Source organism: Ictalurus punctatus, unplaced genomic scaffold, assembly GCF_001660625.3.
Source record: "Ictalurus punctatus breed USDA103 unplaced genomic scaffold, Coco_2.0 Super-Scaffold_100056, whole genome shotgun sequence".
Taxonomy (NCBI): domain Eukaryota; kingdom Metazoa; phylum Chordata; class Actinopteri; order Siluriformes; family Ictaluridae; genus Ictalurus; species Ictalurus punctatus.
Window position 1 is genome coordinate 773,290 of NW_026521088.1, and position 17,827 is coordinate 791,116.

Below are 17,827 nucleotides of genomic sequence, written 5' to 3' on the forward strand. Positions count from 1 at the left end.
TTATGTTTATTGCATAAATAATAATAAACTTATTTTGTAAGAATTGAGTAGCCTTATTCTGAGTGATGTCCAAATTATAAGTTATAAATGACTGTTAATTTGAACTGTCTGGCGTCCAAACCCCATAAGGTACCACGCTACAGAGTGGCGCCCAAATGGGGACCGAACCGTAAGATTTAGAAAGTTTAGTTGGGGTACTGAACTTAACAGACTTGGACATTTGCGTTATTGATGGACTTGACCATTGTTAATTATTGTGAAATACAGTGTGTACATATATTTTCAGTTTTTCTGGTTGATGTTTACATGAAATGTATGGTTATTGAGAACATTCAGGAGTCTGTGTAACTACTTGCTGCTCTGTATTGTTTCTCTTCTTCCCTGGAAATGTCTACCCCTACCCCTCGAATCAAGCGCATCATTACTCTTGTCTTCTTGTTGAAGGAAAGAGCCAGGCTCCCACATTCAGTGGAAAAGCAGAGACTGCCTGTGATTTTGCAAGCAGCTGTTATCTGCCTTGCACCAAAAGCTCAATGGAAGGGAAACCGCTCCCAGCCTTTTTCGGGTGTAGACCTCTCGCTGATAGGTGAACTTGGCGACCAGGACTTTATGGAAAATTTTCCAGTCACGTTCAGAGTCTTATTGAGCAACGAAAGAGCCAGGCTTCCACTTTCTGTAGAAAACCAGAGATTCCCTTTCATTTTGTAAGCAAATGTTAACTGCTTTGCTACAAAGGCACAAAAGAAGGAAATCTGCTCTGTCCAAGGTCTCGCTTTCCGGCTGTTCCTAGAGGACCTGATCCTACGGTGATGACAACCGGTCAGTTATTAAAGCAAAGTTCAAAATTGCTAGCTTGTTTCTGCCCAGTCTCGAACCAGGGACCTTTTGCGTGTGAAGCAAACGTGATAACCACTACATTACAGAAACCACGACAGAAACACCCTTTAGCTGTTGCCTATGGTCTGCTGATGAGAAGAGCACATAGTTAAACTTTTGTTCAGCCATCTGCTTTGAAATGTGATCCATGTCTATCTCCATGAAAGACTTGGCAACAAATGCCACACATATCTCAAGATTTTCAAAATCACTGAACCTTTCCTCAGATTCCTGCCCAAGCCTGGACAGGAGGTCACAATACTCGAGTACATCCAAAACTTTGCTTGCATTTGCATGGCTTTCTTTCTATCTTTACCAATGACGGGAAGTGTTGCAATCTTTTGTTTTTCAATTGCTGAAGGTAAAATGACAGTTTTGCTTTAAATACCTTCACAGCACTGATCATATCACATATGGTTTTGTCTTTACCTTGTAACTGAAGATTGAGCTGATTCAGTTTCTCTGTCACATCAGCCAAGAATGCAAGATCAAGCAGCCATCAGACAACAGGTTAGTGTCGTCCCTCCCCCAGTTCCATTAAAGCCGTAATTTCACTCACCAAGGAAATAAAACGGTGAAGTACCTTACTCCTACTCAACCATCTGACTTCTGTATGAAGGAGATCGCCATACTCTGCAGAAATTTTGAATACAAATTCTTACATTCAGCCATAATCCAGTCCAGACATTCCGTCATCTGCTCTGTGCAGCACTGCTTCATACACGCTGTAGGAGAAAATAAAGACTTCAGATCATCACCATCATCATCACCATTATCACCATCATCATCATCGTCCTCATAATCATCGTCATTGTCATCATTGCCATCATTGTCACCCTCATTGCCGTCATCATCATAGTCACAGTCATCATCGTCGTCACCATCATCATAATCATAATCATAATCGTTCTGATCATCGTAATCATAATCACCATCATCGTCGTCACCATCATCGTAATCATCATCATCATCATCGTCACCATCATCGTAATCATCATCATCATCATCATCGTCACCATCATCGCCGTCATATCATCGTCATTGTCATCATCATCACCATCGTTATCATCATCATCGTCGCCGTCATCATTTTCTTCATCGTCATCATCATTGTCATCATCATGGTCATAGTCATCATCTATTGTCATCATCATCATAGTCACCATCATCGTCATCATGATCATCATCGTCGTCATCAACATCGTCAACATTGTCACCATGATCATCACACTCCAATGCCCTACAAAACCCTAAAAAAAACTCAGAAAACCTCCGAAACCCTCCGAAATGCTAAAAAACTCAAAACCCGCTAAAACAGTCCAAAAACCCCTCAAACCCTCCAAACCTGAAAAAACTCTCCAAAAAAAAAAAACCCCTCAAAACCCCAAAAGTTGCAGCTTAATTACAGATGTGTTGAAAATGTTTAATTTCTCAAGGGTTTACATTGGAGACCCCCTAATGGTCAAAAGTATAAAGACATGTAGAACTGCAGCACAGTAAACCTTTACTGTGTGTAAAGGCCAAGAAGAAATAAGCAGCTGATATACACATCAGATAAAGTATTTCCTGAAGGAGCCGGGCCAGACTGGGACAGAAATTGGGACAGAAACTGGGTCTCACACCCACCCGGTCCTCCCCATACACAATAATACATGTTTGATGTGAACATTAATAAAGCTATTGACCTGTAGCTGCATGATTTCATGTACAGTGCTGCTGTCACATGATTAGCTGAGTGTATATGGGCCATTGTTCCAGTGATACAATAGAGACTATAATAATTAGAAAATATATTTATAATTAAAATCTACAAGTTAATATAGGAAATTTAAGTAAGACTAGTGAATTTAAATTCAATTTGCATATCCCTCATCAAAAAAAAAGTTGAGCAGACACGACAGTACGTTTTTTTATCCATGAACACGCATATGTACATAAAATTAATCAGATCTCTACACTTAAAGGTCGTAAACCCTGTTACCTCAGTGTCAAGCCTGTTACCCTTGTGTAAACCCTGTTACCTCAGTGTCAAGCCTGTTACCCTTGTGTAACCAGTGTTACCTCAGTGTCAAGCCTGTTACCCTTGTGTAAACAGTGTTACCTCAGTGTCAAGCCTGTTACCCTTGTGTAAACAGTGTTACCTCAGTGTCAAGCCTGTTACCCTTGTGTAAACAGTGTTACCTCAGTGTCAAGCCTGTTACCCTTGTGTAACCAGTGTTACCTCAGTTTCAAGCCTGTTACCCTTGTGTAACCAGTGTTACCTCAGTGTCAAGCCTGTTACCCTTGTGTAACCAGTGTTACCTCAGTGTCAAGCCTGTTACCCTTGTGTAACCAGTGTTACCTCAGTGTCAAGCCTGTTACCCTTGTGTAACCAGTGTTACCTCAGTGTCAAGCCTGTTACCCTTGTGTAAACAGTGTTACCCTCACGTCAACTATAAAGTTTGTATCTCCATGTGGTATTCGTGTACTGTGAAGTATCTGGTGTAAATTTTGGGAAAATGAAGAAAACTAAAGTACAAGTTACACTCTAAACACAAGCTAAATTAAATCATCTTCAAAGAAATGCTGTTACTACAGACTTCGTATAGTAACTGATACTCTAGATAAATATCCCCGCTCATGCCAAGGGATCAAGTGGACACACACATTCATGATAAAAAGAGACTTTATTTACAGTTTACATTTTCATATCACTATAATTCGATTAAAATTACACCTCTTATTTAACAGTTCAGATCAGTAGTTCATAGAGTACAGAAGATACCAATAAGGCCACATTGTGAAGCACACACACATAAAAGGACACATTTTGATATTTTGTAAAATAGTTAGTAAAATTAGAATAATTTTAAGATTTTTTTTTTTTTTTTTAAATAGCAAGCTTTTTGTGCCAATTGACAGGCGTGTCTGAGTCAGTGAGGGCGGAGCTTAAGTATAATCTGAACTGTATAACATCACCACTAGCTTCTGTTTTTATTTCTTTAGTATTTGTGGGCATAAAAGCCTGCCTATAATTAAACAGTATAATAGTTTAGTGATATCAGCTGTGCTAGCCCGTCACCTACCCACAGCACTAGTTAACATAGCGAACATTAACGTTACCTACCCAGCAGTCGCTATACAGCATTAAATACATGATCAAGCTGAACAAGTGGAAAGAAAAGCTAATGGATGTCACATGATTAAGTTGAAAAAAAATTCACATAAGCTCCACCCATACTGAACCAGGAACACCTGTCACATGGCAAATTCAGTATATACTGACTGTGTGTGCGAGAAAGAGAGAGGTAATGCAACACATGTCCAGCAGAGGGAGCTGGTGAACTATGTGTTTCTCCAGTACACACACCCCAGAGATAAAAGAGAAGAGAGATTTTCCTCCCATTAACCACAGCATGAGGTCATTCATTAACTCACACACAGAAATGAAATAAAATGCATTTTTAAATCCAAACCTGTGACTGTAAATGTATGTATAGTGTATGTGAACATGTACACGTGTGTGTGTGTGTGTGTGTGTGTGTGTGTGTGTGTGTGTTTACAGTCACAGTGTGTTTTACTGGTCTCCTAGCTGCGAGTTTCACTCTCAAAGGCTTATCGTAGTGCAGTGGCACTTCAAACACACTGCCTCCAAACCTGCAAGCCAATCACAGCACAGGGTACAGCCATTGAATAGAGCCTCCATATGGAAGCGTACCTCTGCACTGAGGAGCATGCCCTCCTAAACAGTTAGGGCAGCTACGAGAAAACAGGTTCCCAGTCCATCACTGAATGCAGAAATACATAACCAGAGCCATCTCTCCCTACAGCTCTTGCCTGGCGTCCCACTGAAGATAAGCAGGGTTGAGCCTGGCCAGTACTGGGAGACCTCCTGGGGAAAACTAAGCTTGCTGATGGAAGTGGTAATAGTGAGACCAGCAGGGGGGGCTCACCCTGTGGTCTGTGTGGGGTCTAATGCCCCAATATAGTGACGGGGACACTACTGTATAAACAGCACCGTCTTTTGGATGAGACATTAAACTGAGGTCCTGACTCTCTGTGGTCATTAAAAATATAAAACATAAATAAAAATAAAATAAAAAAAAGAGTAGGGGTATAACCCCAGTGTCCTGCCCAAATTCCCTCATTGGCCTTCTCAATCACCCCCTAATAATCCCCATCTCTGAATTGGCTACATCACTCTCTCCTCTCCAGTAATAGCTTGTTTGTGGTGGGAGATCTGGAGCACTATGACTGCTGTCCCATCATCCAGGTGGAGGATACGCACTAGTGGTCTCCTCCCAGTGTAAAGCACTTTGAGTGTCTAGAAAAGTGCTATAGAAATATGACTGTAACCAAGTAACTTGAAGATGCCCCACCTGCCAGAGAAAATCACCATGAAACCTGCCCTGGATCTCCACAGGTCAACTCAGTGACAAGACCAAGACCAAAAACTGTCAGCCACTGTGAAGAACACCGCTGCTGAGCTATTCCCATTAGATGGAGAAAAGTATTAGAACAGCAAGGGCAATTATTTTTGGTTTGCTATATACGGGAAACATTTGGGCTTGAGATCAAATGATGAATAGTTGATTAACAAATTTAGATGTAAATATTAGGAAATTAAATTATGGTCAAACAACTTAAAATATGGCACCTTGTGTTTAAACCTACCCATTTTTCAAATGATCGAAAATATTGGAACATGTTTGGAATGTCCTAAAAATGACCGACATATCGCAAAGCCAAATGTCTTCAGTGTATAGTAAAAACAAATCCTGGGCTTCAGAGGGAACTGTATTGACAGACCAGCGCACGCCCTGACACCATGTTTCCATCGAACCCAGGACAAGAATATCAGCGTTCTCACAGACCTTATGGCCTCTCGTCAATTGAGCCACAATCTTGAATCTTTTTGTGGTCATGCTAGTATGTTTAGTCCAAATACAGGTGTGTGCTTCCAAAATAATACCCCCCCACACACACAGTGAACAAACTAGCTTATTAGCAGCAGCTTCTGGAATTCAGCAAGGCAGGCTGAAACACACGAAGGTGAGAAGTGCACACACACACACACACACACACACACACACACACACACACACACACACTGTGTGTGGTCAGCAGGACCCAGCTGCTCTGTTGCATGCAGAGATTCATATCCAGAAAAGGCAGCATCGCTGTGTGAGAGACTCGGAGTTGGGGTGTATGCTGGAGACTGAGTCACAGTGTGTGTGAAAGTACTCAGTGCTGCTGGGAAACGAATGCAAAGCAGAAGTGACCGTCTACATGTGCTGCTCCTCAACATCCGTCTCTAGAGAGATGAGAAACTCTCATGAATCCATTTACGCACACACCTCACCTCTACTCTGAGGGATTTGAGGATGACACACGTACATCGGGCAGGTCCTGTGATCCATCAGCCATGGCTCAACACATGCCTTATGGAAGAAGTGACTACACAGACAGACAGACAGACAGACACACACACACAGGGTAAGTCTTACAGGGTTTCAGAATGTAAAGTTTCGAGTCCAGAGCTCTGAGGTGTACACTGGCACACGCTCACGAGTACAGTCACAGCTGCAGGATATGGAGGAGGAAGAGGAACCAGAGACGAAAGAGGAAAAATGAGAGGAGTGGGAGGAGCCAGAGGACGAGCCAGAGCCTAGTGAACACATGGTTGAGTGCGAGGAGGAAGAGGAAGGTGATGGTAAAAAGCTTCACTGACGTTCAACTGGCCTCTAGTGAAGTTGTGCATCAGTGTGCAGCCACTGAAGTGCAGAGTCCAAATGATGTCACACATCAAGAGGAATCGTTTGATTCACTGGTGCATTCTGGGAAACAGTGTTTGTCTGAAGGGAGGAAACAGGAAGCACTGGACTTTTTTCTGAAGGCCACTGACATTAACACTGGAGACAGTGAGATACAACTGCTCATCAGCTTACTGTACAGACACCTGAGTCACTGACACACACACACACCTGCTCATCATCCAACCATACAGACACAGTCACTGACACACACAGTGTGTGGGTGGGTCTTCCAGCTAAAGTGGTTTAGAATTAGGCCTAGATTTGAGGAATGCTGTATGGTGCGTGCTCTATGCCATATGAGGAGTTTTGTACATCAAAGCAAGCACTGATCATGTTTGGGGACACAAGCTCCGCCTGCTTGCCCTTTATGTATGTTATACAACATGGCTAAATTTTTTTGACTTTTTCTTCAATTCAAGCACTGAGATGTACAGCCACATCTGTTTCAGATTCATATTTACACTTACTCTTGCACTATTAACACTAAATCCCATTACCTGTATTTATGAATATTAACATTTGCTATTTTCATTACTTATGCTACTCCAATTAATAATCTTGCTGTTCATATTGTTATTTAATAATATAACTGTCAATCTAGCATCTAAAATTTTCACACCCCAACCAGACATCCCAAATAGCAAGTACGTTTGGGCCACATGTGGGTATTATCCGTCACATATGGCCTAGATATAGCACCGCTGAACAGATATGGGCCAAATTGTGACCATATTTGTCCTCGTCCTGCAGAGTATCCTCATTAGAGAACAGCAAGTCATGACAGGACACGCCAAACACATTCATGCCCTTCAGAGAGGAGATGTGGCACTGCAGCTCAGGGTCGGAGCGGCACGCAGACGAGTGGAGCGACTGCAGCTGCAGCCGAATGGAGGACGAGTACGTGTCCTCCAGTGTGAAAAGCTCCTTCAGCTCCTGCTTTGAGAAGTACCGACATGGGTTCTTATCACCCGTCCTCTGGTGGATCAAAGAGTTCTTAAACACCTATAGTAGGAAAACACACACGTGCACATACATGTGCAAATACACACACAAGCACACACATGACGAAATTATATCGTATAGATGTACCGGTTCAAGTAAGAATTTTAAATACGCGACCAGGAAGAAAAAAAAAAAAAAAGTTTGTACACCCTGGTGTCACGAATCAAGCATGGGTTCGGAAGCAATCGCAGATATATAACATTTATTATATGAACAAACAACAAAACAGACACTACGACAACTAGGCAAAATACTGTGGCATGAAACAAAACATGTAACATGGTAGTCTAATACAACAAAAGACAGTGAATCAGTGCAGACAATGGCTATATATACACGAGTGCTCATTAACCAAAACGTGAATCAGGTGCAGGTGGTCATGTGACATGTAGTGCAGTGCAGTGGCTGATGGGAAGTGGAGTCCAGAGCTTCCTGATACGTGACAGAACCCTCCCCCAAGGGCGCTACTCCCGGAGCGCCCAAAATTATACGTCCTCCATCTGGTGGTCCTGGCCCCCTGGAGAAAATGTCCCCCGCAAAATCAGGAGGCCGGGCGGCTTCTACAATGGCACAGGGAGGCTGAGATATTTCCTCGGCAGAGCATGAAAGCAGCGCGACGTCCCCAGCTGAACTGGAAGGCCGAGAGAAGTCCCCCGTGCGGCCAGGGAGAGGAGCGTGGGTCTCCTCGAAGCAGAAGGGGGGAACACTAGTTGCCATGGAGCAGGCGGGTTGAGCGACGACCTCAGCTGAACGGGGAGGCTGAGGCTCTGAGGTCACTATGTGAACCTTGGGCATAGGCAGAGCTTGGCTGGCCGTGTCGGCGGACTGTGGCGTGAGCGGAGCTTGGCGGTGCGTGTCGGCGGACTGTGGCGCGAGCGGAGCTTGGCGGTGTGAGGCTTGATTTGGACCTCAGGGACGCGAGGCTTGGCTGGGACCTTAGGGACTTGAGACTTGACTGGGACTCGGACATCAAAGCCTGGTGCTAGTGCCTCCCCGCTGACCCTTTGCTGGAACTCGGCAGGTGAGCCCACCTCGTGGAGCTCAGGTTCGAGCTCTGAGGTCACCCTGTCGGTCCCGGGCTGGGTCTCTGTACTGAACACAAACTCCCCCTTGTACCTGGACTCCTCCTCCTGTTGGCGTAGCATGGCGTAGTCCTGCATGAACATAGGCGGTAAGTTGAAGCCCAGGTAATTCCTGGCATCCTGCTGCTTTCGTAGCGCAGCTTGGTAATCTTCCGACTGTTGGCGCAACGTGGCAAAGTACTCCACTAACATTGGTGGCATCCTGACGCCCCAGATATCCATCTTGGCGATCTGCTGCTTCTGATTGTTGGTCTTTCGTTCTGTCACGATTCAAGGTTGAGCCAGAAGCAATTGCAGTATATAACATTTATTTAAACAATCAAAGAACAAAACTAAGACAACTAGGCAAAATACTGTGGCATGAAACAAAACACGGGAACACGAAAGTCTAAGACAACGAAAGACCGTGAATCAGTGCAGACAATGGCTATATACACACACACACACACACACACACACACACACACACACACACACACACACACACACACACACGAGTGCTCATTACCAAAACGTGAATTAGGTGCAGGTGGTCATGTGACGTAGTGCAGTGCAGTGGCTGATGGGAAGTGGAGTCCAGAGCTTCCTGATACGTGACACCTGGCACATGTGTTTGTTTGTTTTGTTTTTTTAAAAAAGTTTTTAAATAATAACAAGAACATTAATACTGAAATAACACACACACAAATATGCTGTGAAATCTTAAACTTTTTAAATGTTATATTTAAATTTTTTGCACATACTCAACATCTCCCAGATTCATCAAGAGCTTCACCCAGGTTACTTTTCTTAAAGTTCTCAAATGAACAGAGCTCCTTACTGCTTCCCCTGAGGTCCACAGGAACACTGCTCTTTTTAGGGCTTCAACAATTAGTTTTATAAACAAATACTCTCGACTGTTTTTAATCAACTACTCCTGGGTAGCTGGAGTACTACTCCACTAAGCTTTTGTGGAGTGCCTTAAGCAGAATGAACTTAAGAATGCATTTAAGCGACTTATTAGAAGGAATGTAAAAAGTGAGTTCTTAAAATAAATAAATGAAAATAGATAAATAAAACCTGAGATGTATCTTGATCTCTGGTTTCCCTTATCGATGGCTTGTAACTTGCTTATCCAAGTCGATGGATGTAACTACCACCCCAAAGTGACAGAGAAAGGATACATGGCGTAATGGACTATCAAATATCAACAGATATTAAATGAAAACCTGACTGCCTCTGACAGAAAGCTTCAAATTGGCCCTCGTTGGATCTTCCAGCAGGACAGTGATCCAAAACATACATCAAGATCAACACAAAAACGGTTTACTGTTACTGTATTTGTTACACAAATACAATCACACACACACGTTTGTAGTGCTTGTGTAGTTTCAGTTTGAATGTGTAAGCTCTGGGAGACTCACACACTAGAGGGTTTGAGTGGTTTCCCCCTGCAGTGTCTCCAGTTTTACAAATGCAGTAAAAATGGGAGTTAAGTGGTGCAGAGACACACACACAGACACACACACACACACACACACACACACACACACACACACACACACACACACACACATACTGACTGGTATGTAAATACCTGTTATATTTCTCCTCCCTGTTTGCATCATTGATATTCAAAGACCTGCAAATAAACCAGACACAAACACACATAAGCTCAATGATACACACCTCTCAGCTCAGGGGTGCATTAACACAGCAGCCTGCACTCTGACCCCCACCTCATTATACTTTAATAATGTCCAGTGGATATATTCTGATGTATATATAACAAGTTCAATCACCTGATTTCTTTAGCTTTTGATACTCTACGGCTGCTCCTAAGGCCATACAGACTTCATATGAATCCATAATGAACTTTTTCACACTAACTGTTGTTACCCAGATGAGGATGGGTTCCCTTCTGAGTCGGGTTCCTCTCAAGGTTTCTTCCTCTTAAAACATCTTAGGGAGTTTTTCCTTGCCACCGTCGCCACTCAGTGGCTTGCTCAGTTGGGATAAATTCACACCTTTAATATCTGTATACCGTGTTGATATTTCTGTAAAGCTGCTTTGAGACAACGTCTATTGTAAAAAGCGCTGTACAAATAAAACTGAATTGAACTGCACTTACTCCTAAGGTCAGATCAGGTTAACGTTCTTTGCTTCCCCATGAGGCACAATAAGTTTACAGACTTTGAAAGTAACACTGGCTTGATCTAAGACAGTGAAAAATAGTCAAGTGCACATAGCAAGCTTTGTTTCATGCTTTGTGTCGATGATCAGCTCACTGTATTGGGACAAATATATATATATATATATATATATATATATATATATATATATATATATATATATATATCTCTGCAGATCGCATATTTAAGCCAAACACATCCAATTTGGATCTACATCTTATCGATCACCACACATCCATGAAGACTTTCCTGTACATCACAGATTAGATTTTTGACTTTTCGGTCACAAAACATCCAGACTGATTGATTAATACTAGCTAATTTATTTGTAATTGCTCTATTTACTGTTAGCTGCTGATCTATTGCCTATATCCACAAACATTTGAAAGCAGCAAAACTTTTTATTTGGGATTAAGTAGAAGGCTGTCTAGAAGTAACATTTTGCCCAACTCCTCACCTCTGCCAGCAGTGAGAGTGCATGATGTGGCCACAGCTGTCGGTATGGGTACCAAAGGACAGGTCAGGGTGCATGAAGAGGGGATCACAGCTCTCTGTAACACACATGTATCCTCCAGAAATAAGCACACTGGCTACTCAAACCTATCCAATTACTTGACTTGCTCACAATCCAGGTAACCATAACCTTACCTGGATTGTGAGGGGGTCTTTTGCGGTTCTTGGACATGACCGTAGAGCGTTGGACAAATGCAGCGAGCACCATGGCGGTGCCATCAGGTAGGATCTCCTGCGCTTCATGACACAGGATACGCATCTCCATCTGCCTCCTCTCTCCTCCTCTGGCACGCCAACGACGAGGTCCCACACACACCAGAGCACCGTCACATGAACTGGGGCTGTACCAAGCAGAGACGGATGGTTACGAGTACACTATAACCTTAATTTTATGTTAAGGTTACTCTGAATTTGTTAAAATAATCAATGTTGAATAAATGGGTTCATCTTTTTTTACTCACCAGGAAATTGCTAAAAATGGCCTAGGATCCTCTCTACTCATTTACCCCAACAGAAAATGCTCGAAATGAATATGCAAGATAAAGAGTTTAAGGATGGGAATTTACTTATGTTATGTGAAGACCACCATTATATGCAAGAACTTTTAGGACAAAGAACAGACAACTGCTCAGCAAAGTCAAGGAAGTGTTGATGCATGCATTTACTGACATAAATGTACTGACTGGATATTGAGAATACAATACAAGTTGACTTATTAAGAACGCTGCGTCACTACGAGCATGCTTAGGTATCTATGCTCTGCTGATGTAGAGGTTGAGGCGTCCAGATCCTCTGAATCTTGCGTGAGCAGATCTATGTACTTATTGATAAAATGACTCTGGCTCTCTAATGTTTGAGTCATGGTCTTTTTCCAGCACAGTTCAGCTTTCCTTTTTCTCTATGCTTTGTCTTTGTCCCACACAGTCTGCAACACACACACACACACACACACACACACACACACACACACACACACACACACACACACACACACACACACACACACACACACACACACACACACACACACACACACACACGTAGATTTAATCTCTTCAACACTTTAAAGGGTAATGGTTAATATGTCAGTGGAATAGAAAGTTGCTCAAAGTCTGACCTCCTTGTGACAGTGCCCTGTTCCTTCACAGGGAGGTGCAGCAGCTGTGCACTCACGCATCGTTTTAATGCTAACCACCATGTGTGTAGAAAAAGACTCATAATTTAGGAAAATACTTTTACAAGAAAACGATACAGCAGTGCAGTTAGAACTACATGCACACACAATCAAAGTCTTGCAAAACTAAGCAGATGTTCAATAGAACACATTTGTGCACTAAAAAGTATATACACACACACCATACCATTAAATACTGAAGATGCATTACAATTTTACTAACATTTAATTTGCCTGTTTCTCTTCAAAGTACATACTGCAATACATCATTAGCCTTGGCCTACACCATGGCCTTTATATGTACATGTTCTGCCTGGTGCAGGTGTCCTGACAGTTTTCACTATATGGAAAATAAAATGCACACATCACAGTGCATGGAAATTCAGTTTGTGTAGTAAGCAATCCTTACATGTCATTTAAATATTCATGTTGACATACAGCTTTTAAGTAACACGCACAATAATCCACATCAAAACACCCCTAGGGCCACCTACAGATGATCAGCAGCAAAACCGCTTTGTGACAGTGAAGCATTTGTGCTTCACCGTGGTGAGAGGTGCTGCTTTGCCTACCGGCCACGCCACCTTGAGCGGTGTTGCACTGCTTGGATTTCAAACAGGTCTTGATGCAGCACTGCTTTAAACTTCATGGTAAAAACACTCATCTTTTGTATGTTGCGCCTACCTTCAGTGAGTGAATTGTAAAACATGCTAGGCTGCCACCTGGTGGACATATTAGGTGCACGCATAGAGAGAGTAAGGCAAATTGCAAACATAATCAAGATGTAATTTCACTTTAAGGATCCAGCGAATCATGTCTTTATGCACTTCCAAGTGAAGCGCGCACTGCAAGGCCTCTAACAGAGCCAGGATGCTTGGAGTGTTGCCGGGGGCTTCACCGGGACCTGTGATACAGGCTTGAGACTTTCTATTGTGTGAGATGATGTACAAAACTTATGGGAGATTTTGAGGGTGAAGTTGAAAGTAACTTCATCGTCATCCCCAATGTTCTCTAGCTGTTGCTGCTCCTCCAGCAGAGCCATGCCTATCAAGTGCAGCACCTGTAGCAACACACACATACAGAATTGTGAACACTACTCAGTCATTAAAAAGTGATGCTCATGAACACAGCATAGCAAGTGGAATTTTGTTGAATTTACTACACTATCATGTCATTTTAACAAAACATCCAAACATTTACCCTCTGCAGCATGGACTCAGACCAGTGTCCTCCACTGGGCTCCATAGCCCACTGCAGCACAGCTCCCAGCATGCCAAGCAGCACGTCACACTGCAGAATGTTTCCCAAGCTGGCAAACAGTGGGCAGAATGGAGGCAGGGCTACGACACACACAGACACTCACACTTCAGCAATCTGCATTCAACTGACCAATCATTTTCAGATATGACTACAATCACTGAAGAAATAGCTTACCTGGGTCCTCTCCATTCTGTCTCTTAAGCTTTCGCTGAGCTTCCTCTGCCTGTATCCAAAATAAACTACATAAAAATTTAGAAAAACCATTAGTGCTCATGTGACTAAAGAGAATTACTAAATCTGCCAAAAGCAGCACATCACCTTAAGGATATCCTCAGCACTAACAGCCAAATCAAATGCAAACGGATAAGTGCATATATTGAGCTTCCAAAGAGCATTTCCTCATTAGACCACTAGGCACTCAAACTGGTATTTTGTCATTTATGTGCTTTTCTTTATCAATCACACACTCTGACAGAGGCTCTACACTTAAGAGAAGGAACTAAAGAATGAAGTAACACGTGAGTTGAAGACAGTTTTAGTTACTGCGTAGCAGGAGCTCGGGTACATGCTTTAAGTAGTGAATTATTATTTACAAAAACTGTTTTCAGAATTGTAATGCTGTTCTCTCCAGGGAAGGGGTCACAATGTTAACTGATGTCTGCCCCAGAGACAATAACAGCACCGAGACTCTTCCCGTAATGTCTAACCTGAAATCTTCCTGTAATGCTGCAGACCGAGGGGTCCTGGTCCAGGATTTAAGAGAAATTAAGAGAAAAATCAAAATGCTGACTTCCTGTTGAGTTTAGGGTTGTAAACATACAGTACACTGCAGCTCTCCTTCACTAACTCTAATTCACTCCATTTAAACTCACGGTTGCCAGATATCACTAGAAAAGTCAACTCCAGTTTCCATGTTTTGATTTATCCCCCCAAAACACAATATTATCAGCAGACATGGACACTGTACTGGGGAACCGATCTAAAACTGAAACAAAAATAAAACTACTAAAATATAAAGACAGAAAATGTGCTTAGTTATAAATAAATCATTTAATATATAAAAAAATAGATATTATAATACCTTCATAAAATATAAATAAAATGAGAAATGAAATAATGTTTAATTACTATGGGTTGCATTTAATATCAATTTGACCTTAACCTTAGATCACTATTTCCTTAGAAAGCTACTAGCCTTTTTCCTAATATGGATCATTTTTGTGTTAGTCTACTCTTAATTAGGACTCTTTATTGTTCAAGATATTTTAAAATAAATATTTTATGCTGTATATTTATCAATTAACCAACAGTATTTCTCATTGCTATTATTTTATTCAGTTAACAGTGTCCATGAACAGAGAGCTTACATTTAACTGTTTATGACAGAATTCCTGATTAAAGTTTAAATAAAAAAAGATTGGTATCTGGACCGGTATCGGCTGTAAAAATCCTGATCGGAGCGTCCCTAATGAACACCATTAAACTAAAGCGCTCTGCATCTGACGGGTAAATGAACTCACCCAATCACATCCTATATGAGATTATTCAGATATCTACACAATACACACAGAGCGGTTCGAGAACTGACTCCAGCCCAGAACCATGACAGGGAAATGTCTAATAGTGTAGCTTTAAATATATTTAAGAGGAGCAGACTCCAAACAGGTTAACGGATGTTTTGTGCATACAGTCTGTAAAATGAACTGAAAATATTACATTTAGTTTATCAGAAGGTAAATTAATGTCATCGCTCACACGACGTTCCTAAATTCCGTCATAATTGACCAGCTCAAGTTCTCATGCCTACTTGTGTGTTATATTGTGGCATGAGAAAACTTAAATGTGAAAGTGCAATAAAAAATATGTTGTCACTAAAATCAATTAATAATCGTGATAAATGATTGAGATCTCAATATTGATCAAAATAATCGGGATTATCATTTTGGCCATAATCGTGCAGCCCTAGTGCACATGAACACCTATAACTTACACAATGTCTGGGGTAACTGTTCTGCTAGACCTGACCAGATTTTCTCATTGACTTCATCGCAATAAAGGGTACAATCAATACCCAGACACCTGAATAGTCGAATAATATGCTCCTTCGACAGTGGGACAAGCGAGAGCGTCCTGACCAGCTGTCTCACGGTGTAGTACAGAAACTGCACCGTCTCCAACCGCAAGACACTACAGCGAATTGTGAGGACAGCTGGAAAGATCATCGGGTCTCTCTACCCACCACACACCTCCTTCAACTACCGGTGCATCCGCAAAGCCACCAGTATTGTGGACGATCCCTTTCACAGACTATTCACCCTCCTGCCATCTGGCAGAAGGTACAGGAGCGTCCATGCCACCACCAGCAGACTCTGCAACAGTTTCTTCCCTGGGACAGTCAGATTACAGTGCTCACCTGGGCTAGTCAAAGACCTCACCCAGTAAGACTCATACCACTGCACACCGCACTAACCCAGTAAGACTTTACATAGCTGCATCAGTCACTTTATACTAGGGAACTATTTCTGCTGCCAGTATTGCTGCAATACATGTGCTGCTACATTACACAGTAGCTTACAGTGTACAGTCCATGTCCTGTGTATCTACTGTCCTGTGTATTTGCTGTTTTGTGTTTTTATTGTGTTGCACTCGTCTCACACAGAACAGTACGCAAGACTACATAAAGTGCAAATACACAACTGTGTTGCATCATGGTCCGGAAGGAATGTCACATTGTTCCAGTGTATACAAGCTATATAGAGGAATGACAATAAAAACCCACTTGACTTAACTAATGGCACCTCAAAAGGTTAAATGTGTATTCGAATACCTGGCACATCCCTAATGAGAAAGACTATTAACTACTAAACTCGAAGTGTAATACATTCTGCACTAGGAAAGAATAAGGATTCTTGTTAAATGAACTTCACTTAGTGTTGTGGTTTTAGCACATGGAGCCATTGCTTATTATAAAACTGAACAGCTATGAGAGTAAAAGCACTGCAAACCCACATAAAAATTAAAGCATATTCCCAATTCTGAAAAAAATGACATACTGCTGTACCTGCAGTGAAGATTTTCCCTGCACCCGAGAACACCACCACAGGGCACTCTGAGTCTTCAGCAATCTGATTAAAGCATTCGATCATTTCACCGTAGGGAAAAAAAGCACTAATGATGTTATTATGCAAAGTTGCCTATAACGGAGTATAAAGCCAACGCCTTATATAACAAAACAAAGACGTCCAATGCAACAAAGCAGAATTATACAAGGGGGAAATGAACCTTTTTTTTTTTAACCTAAATGTCTTCCAAAAACATTTTTTTTTTTTCATATTTTCATTTTGTCCCCCCAGATAGCCTTTAAGAACGCTTTTGACAAGAGAAGAATGTATTGAAATCATTCTCATGCCTGGATCAGGAAGCTGTGGCAAGGTTGCGATGGACTAACAGGAAACATGGCAAACACAGCAAACATACAACACAGTTTCCAAACTTATTAACAAATTAAAAAGACTGCAAGTGTTGCAGACCAACCGAGAAGTGCACGTCACTGACGAAGGCACAACCGACCTGGTACTGGCAAACAGTCCCTTATGTATGGAGACTTTTGGAAAACCCAGTAGTTATGTCCTTTATTTGATGGAAAAACATACCTCCAGTAGGCCTAGTTCATGGCGTTGTGTTTCTCTGGTTGGTGCAGCTCTACAGGAGTGATGTGATTGGCTGGGTGGGTGACTGACAGGGTGGTGAAGGGTGGAGTGGGGCCTCCTGAAGTCGACATGGCTCGAACAGCGTTCAGAGTAGGAAACCACAGGCTCCTGTCTGATAAACACCAGTCAACAGGTTAATATGATGACTGTTTATGGAGATGAATAAACGACACAAGACCATGGCCCCATACACAGTGATGGACAATTTACAGACAAAAAGTGACTGAAACCTTTGTTTGGTGCT

General features: G+C 42.1%; 2 protein-coding genes across 10 annotated transcripts; both read right to left on the minus strand.

Moving 5' to 3' along the window:
* Window positions 1–292: 292 nt before the first annotated feature.
* LOC128630392 (E3 ubiquitin-protein ligase UBR2) lies at window positions 293–11,854 on the minus strand. Of its 7 annotated transcripts, none has more exons than XM_053678917.1 (5): window positions 11,575–11,854; window positions 11,384–11,477; window positions 10,332–10,376; window positions 9,264–9,355; window positions 7,862–9,015 (listed from the first exon to the last, which is right to left on the minus strand). In XM_053678917.1, the coding sequence occupies exons 1-4, from the start codon at window positions 11,702–11,704 to the stop codon at window positions 9,289–9,291; spliced, it is 336 nt and encodes a 111-aa protein (XP_053534892.1). In that variant the 5' UTR covers window positions 11,705–11,854; the 3' UTR covers window positions 7,862–9,015; window positions 9,264–9,288. The 7 variants fall into 7 exon arrangements, with proteins under 7 accessions (XP_053534893.1, XP_053534892.1, XP_053534889.1 ...); XM_053678914.1 differs by having other exon boundaries at window positions 11,575–11,827; XM_053678918.1 differs by lacking the exons at window positions 7,862–9,015; window positions 9,264–9,355 and adding an exon at window positions 293–1,601.
* A 398-nt stretch (window positions 11,855–12,252) lies between these two features.
* Window positions 12,253–17,827, minus strand: LOC128630398 (E3 ubiquitin-protein ligase UBR2-like). 3 transcript variants are annotated; one of them, XR_008394656.1, is made up of 5 exons: window positions 17,444–17,827; window positions 14,048–14,112; window positions 13,814–13,953; window positions 12,557–13,673; window positions 12,253–12,364 (listed from the first exon to the last, which is right to left on the minus strand). XR_008394656.1 is itself a non-coding variant. In XM_053678933.1 (5 exons), the coding sequence occupies exons 1-4, from the start codon at window positions 17,017–17,019 to the stop codon at window positions 13,661–13,663; spliced, it is 303 nt and encodes a 100-aa protein (XP_053534908.1). In that variant the 5' UTR covers window positions 17,020–17,437; the 3' UTR covers window positions 12,253–12,364; window positions 12,557–13,660. The 3 variants fall into 3 exon arrangements, 2 of the variants coding, with proteins under 2 accessions (XP_053534908.1, XP_053534907.1); XM_053678933.1 differs by lacking the exon at window positions 17,444–17,827 and adding an exon at window positions 16,935–17,437; XM_053678932.1 differs by lacking the exon at window positions 17,444–17,827 and having other exon boundaries at window positions 14,048–14,192.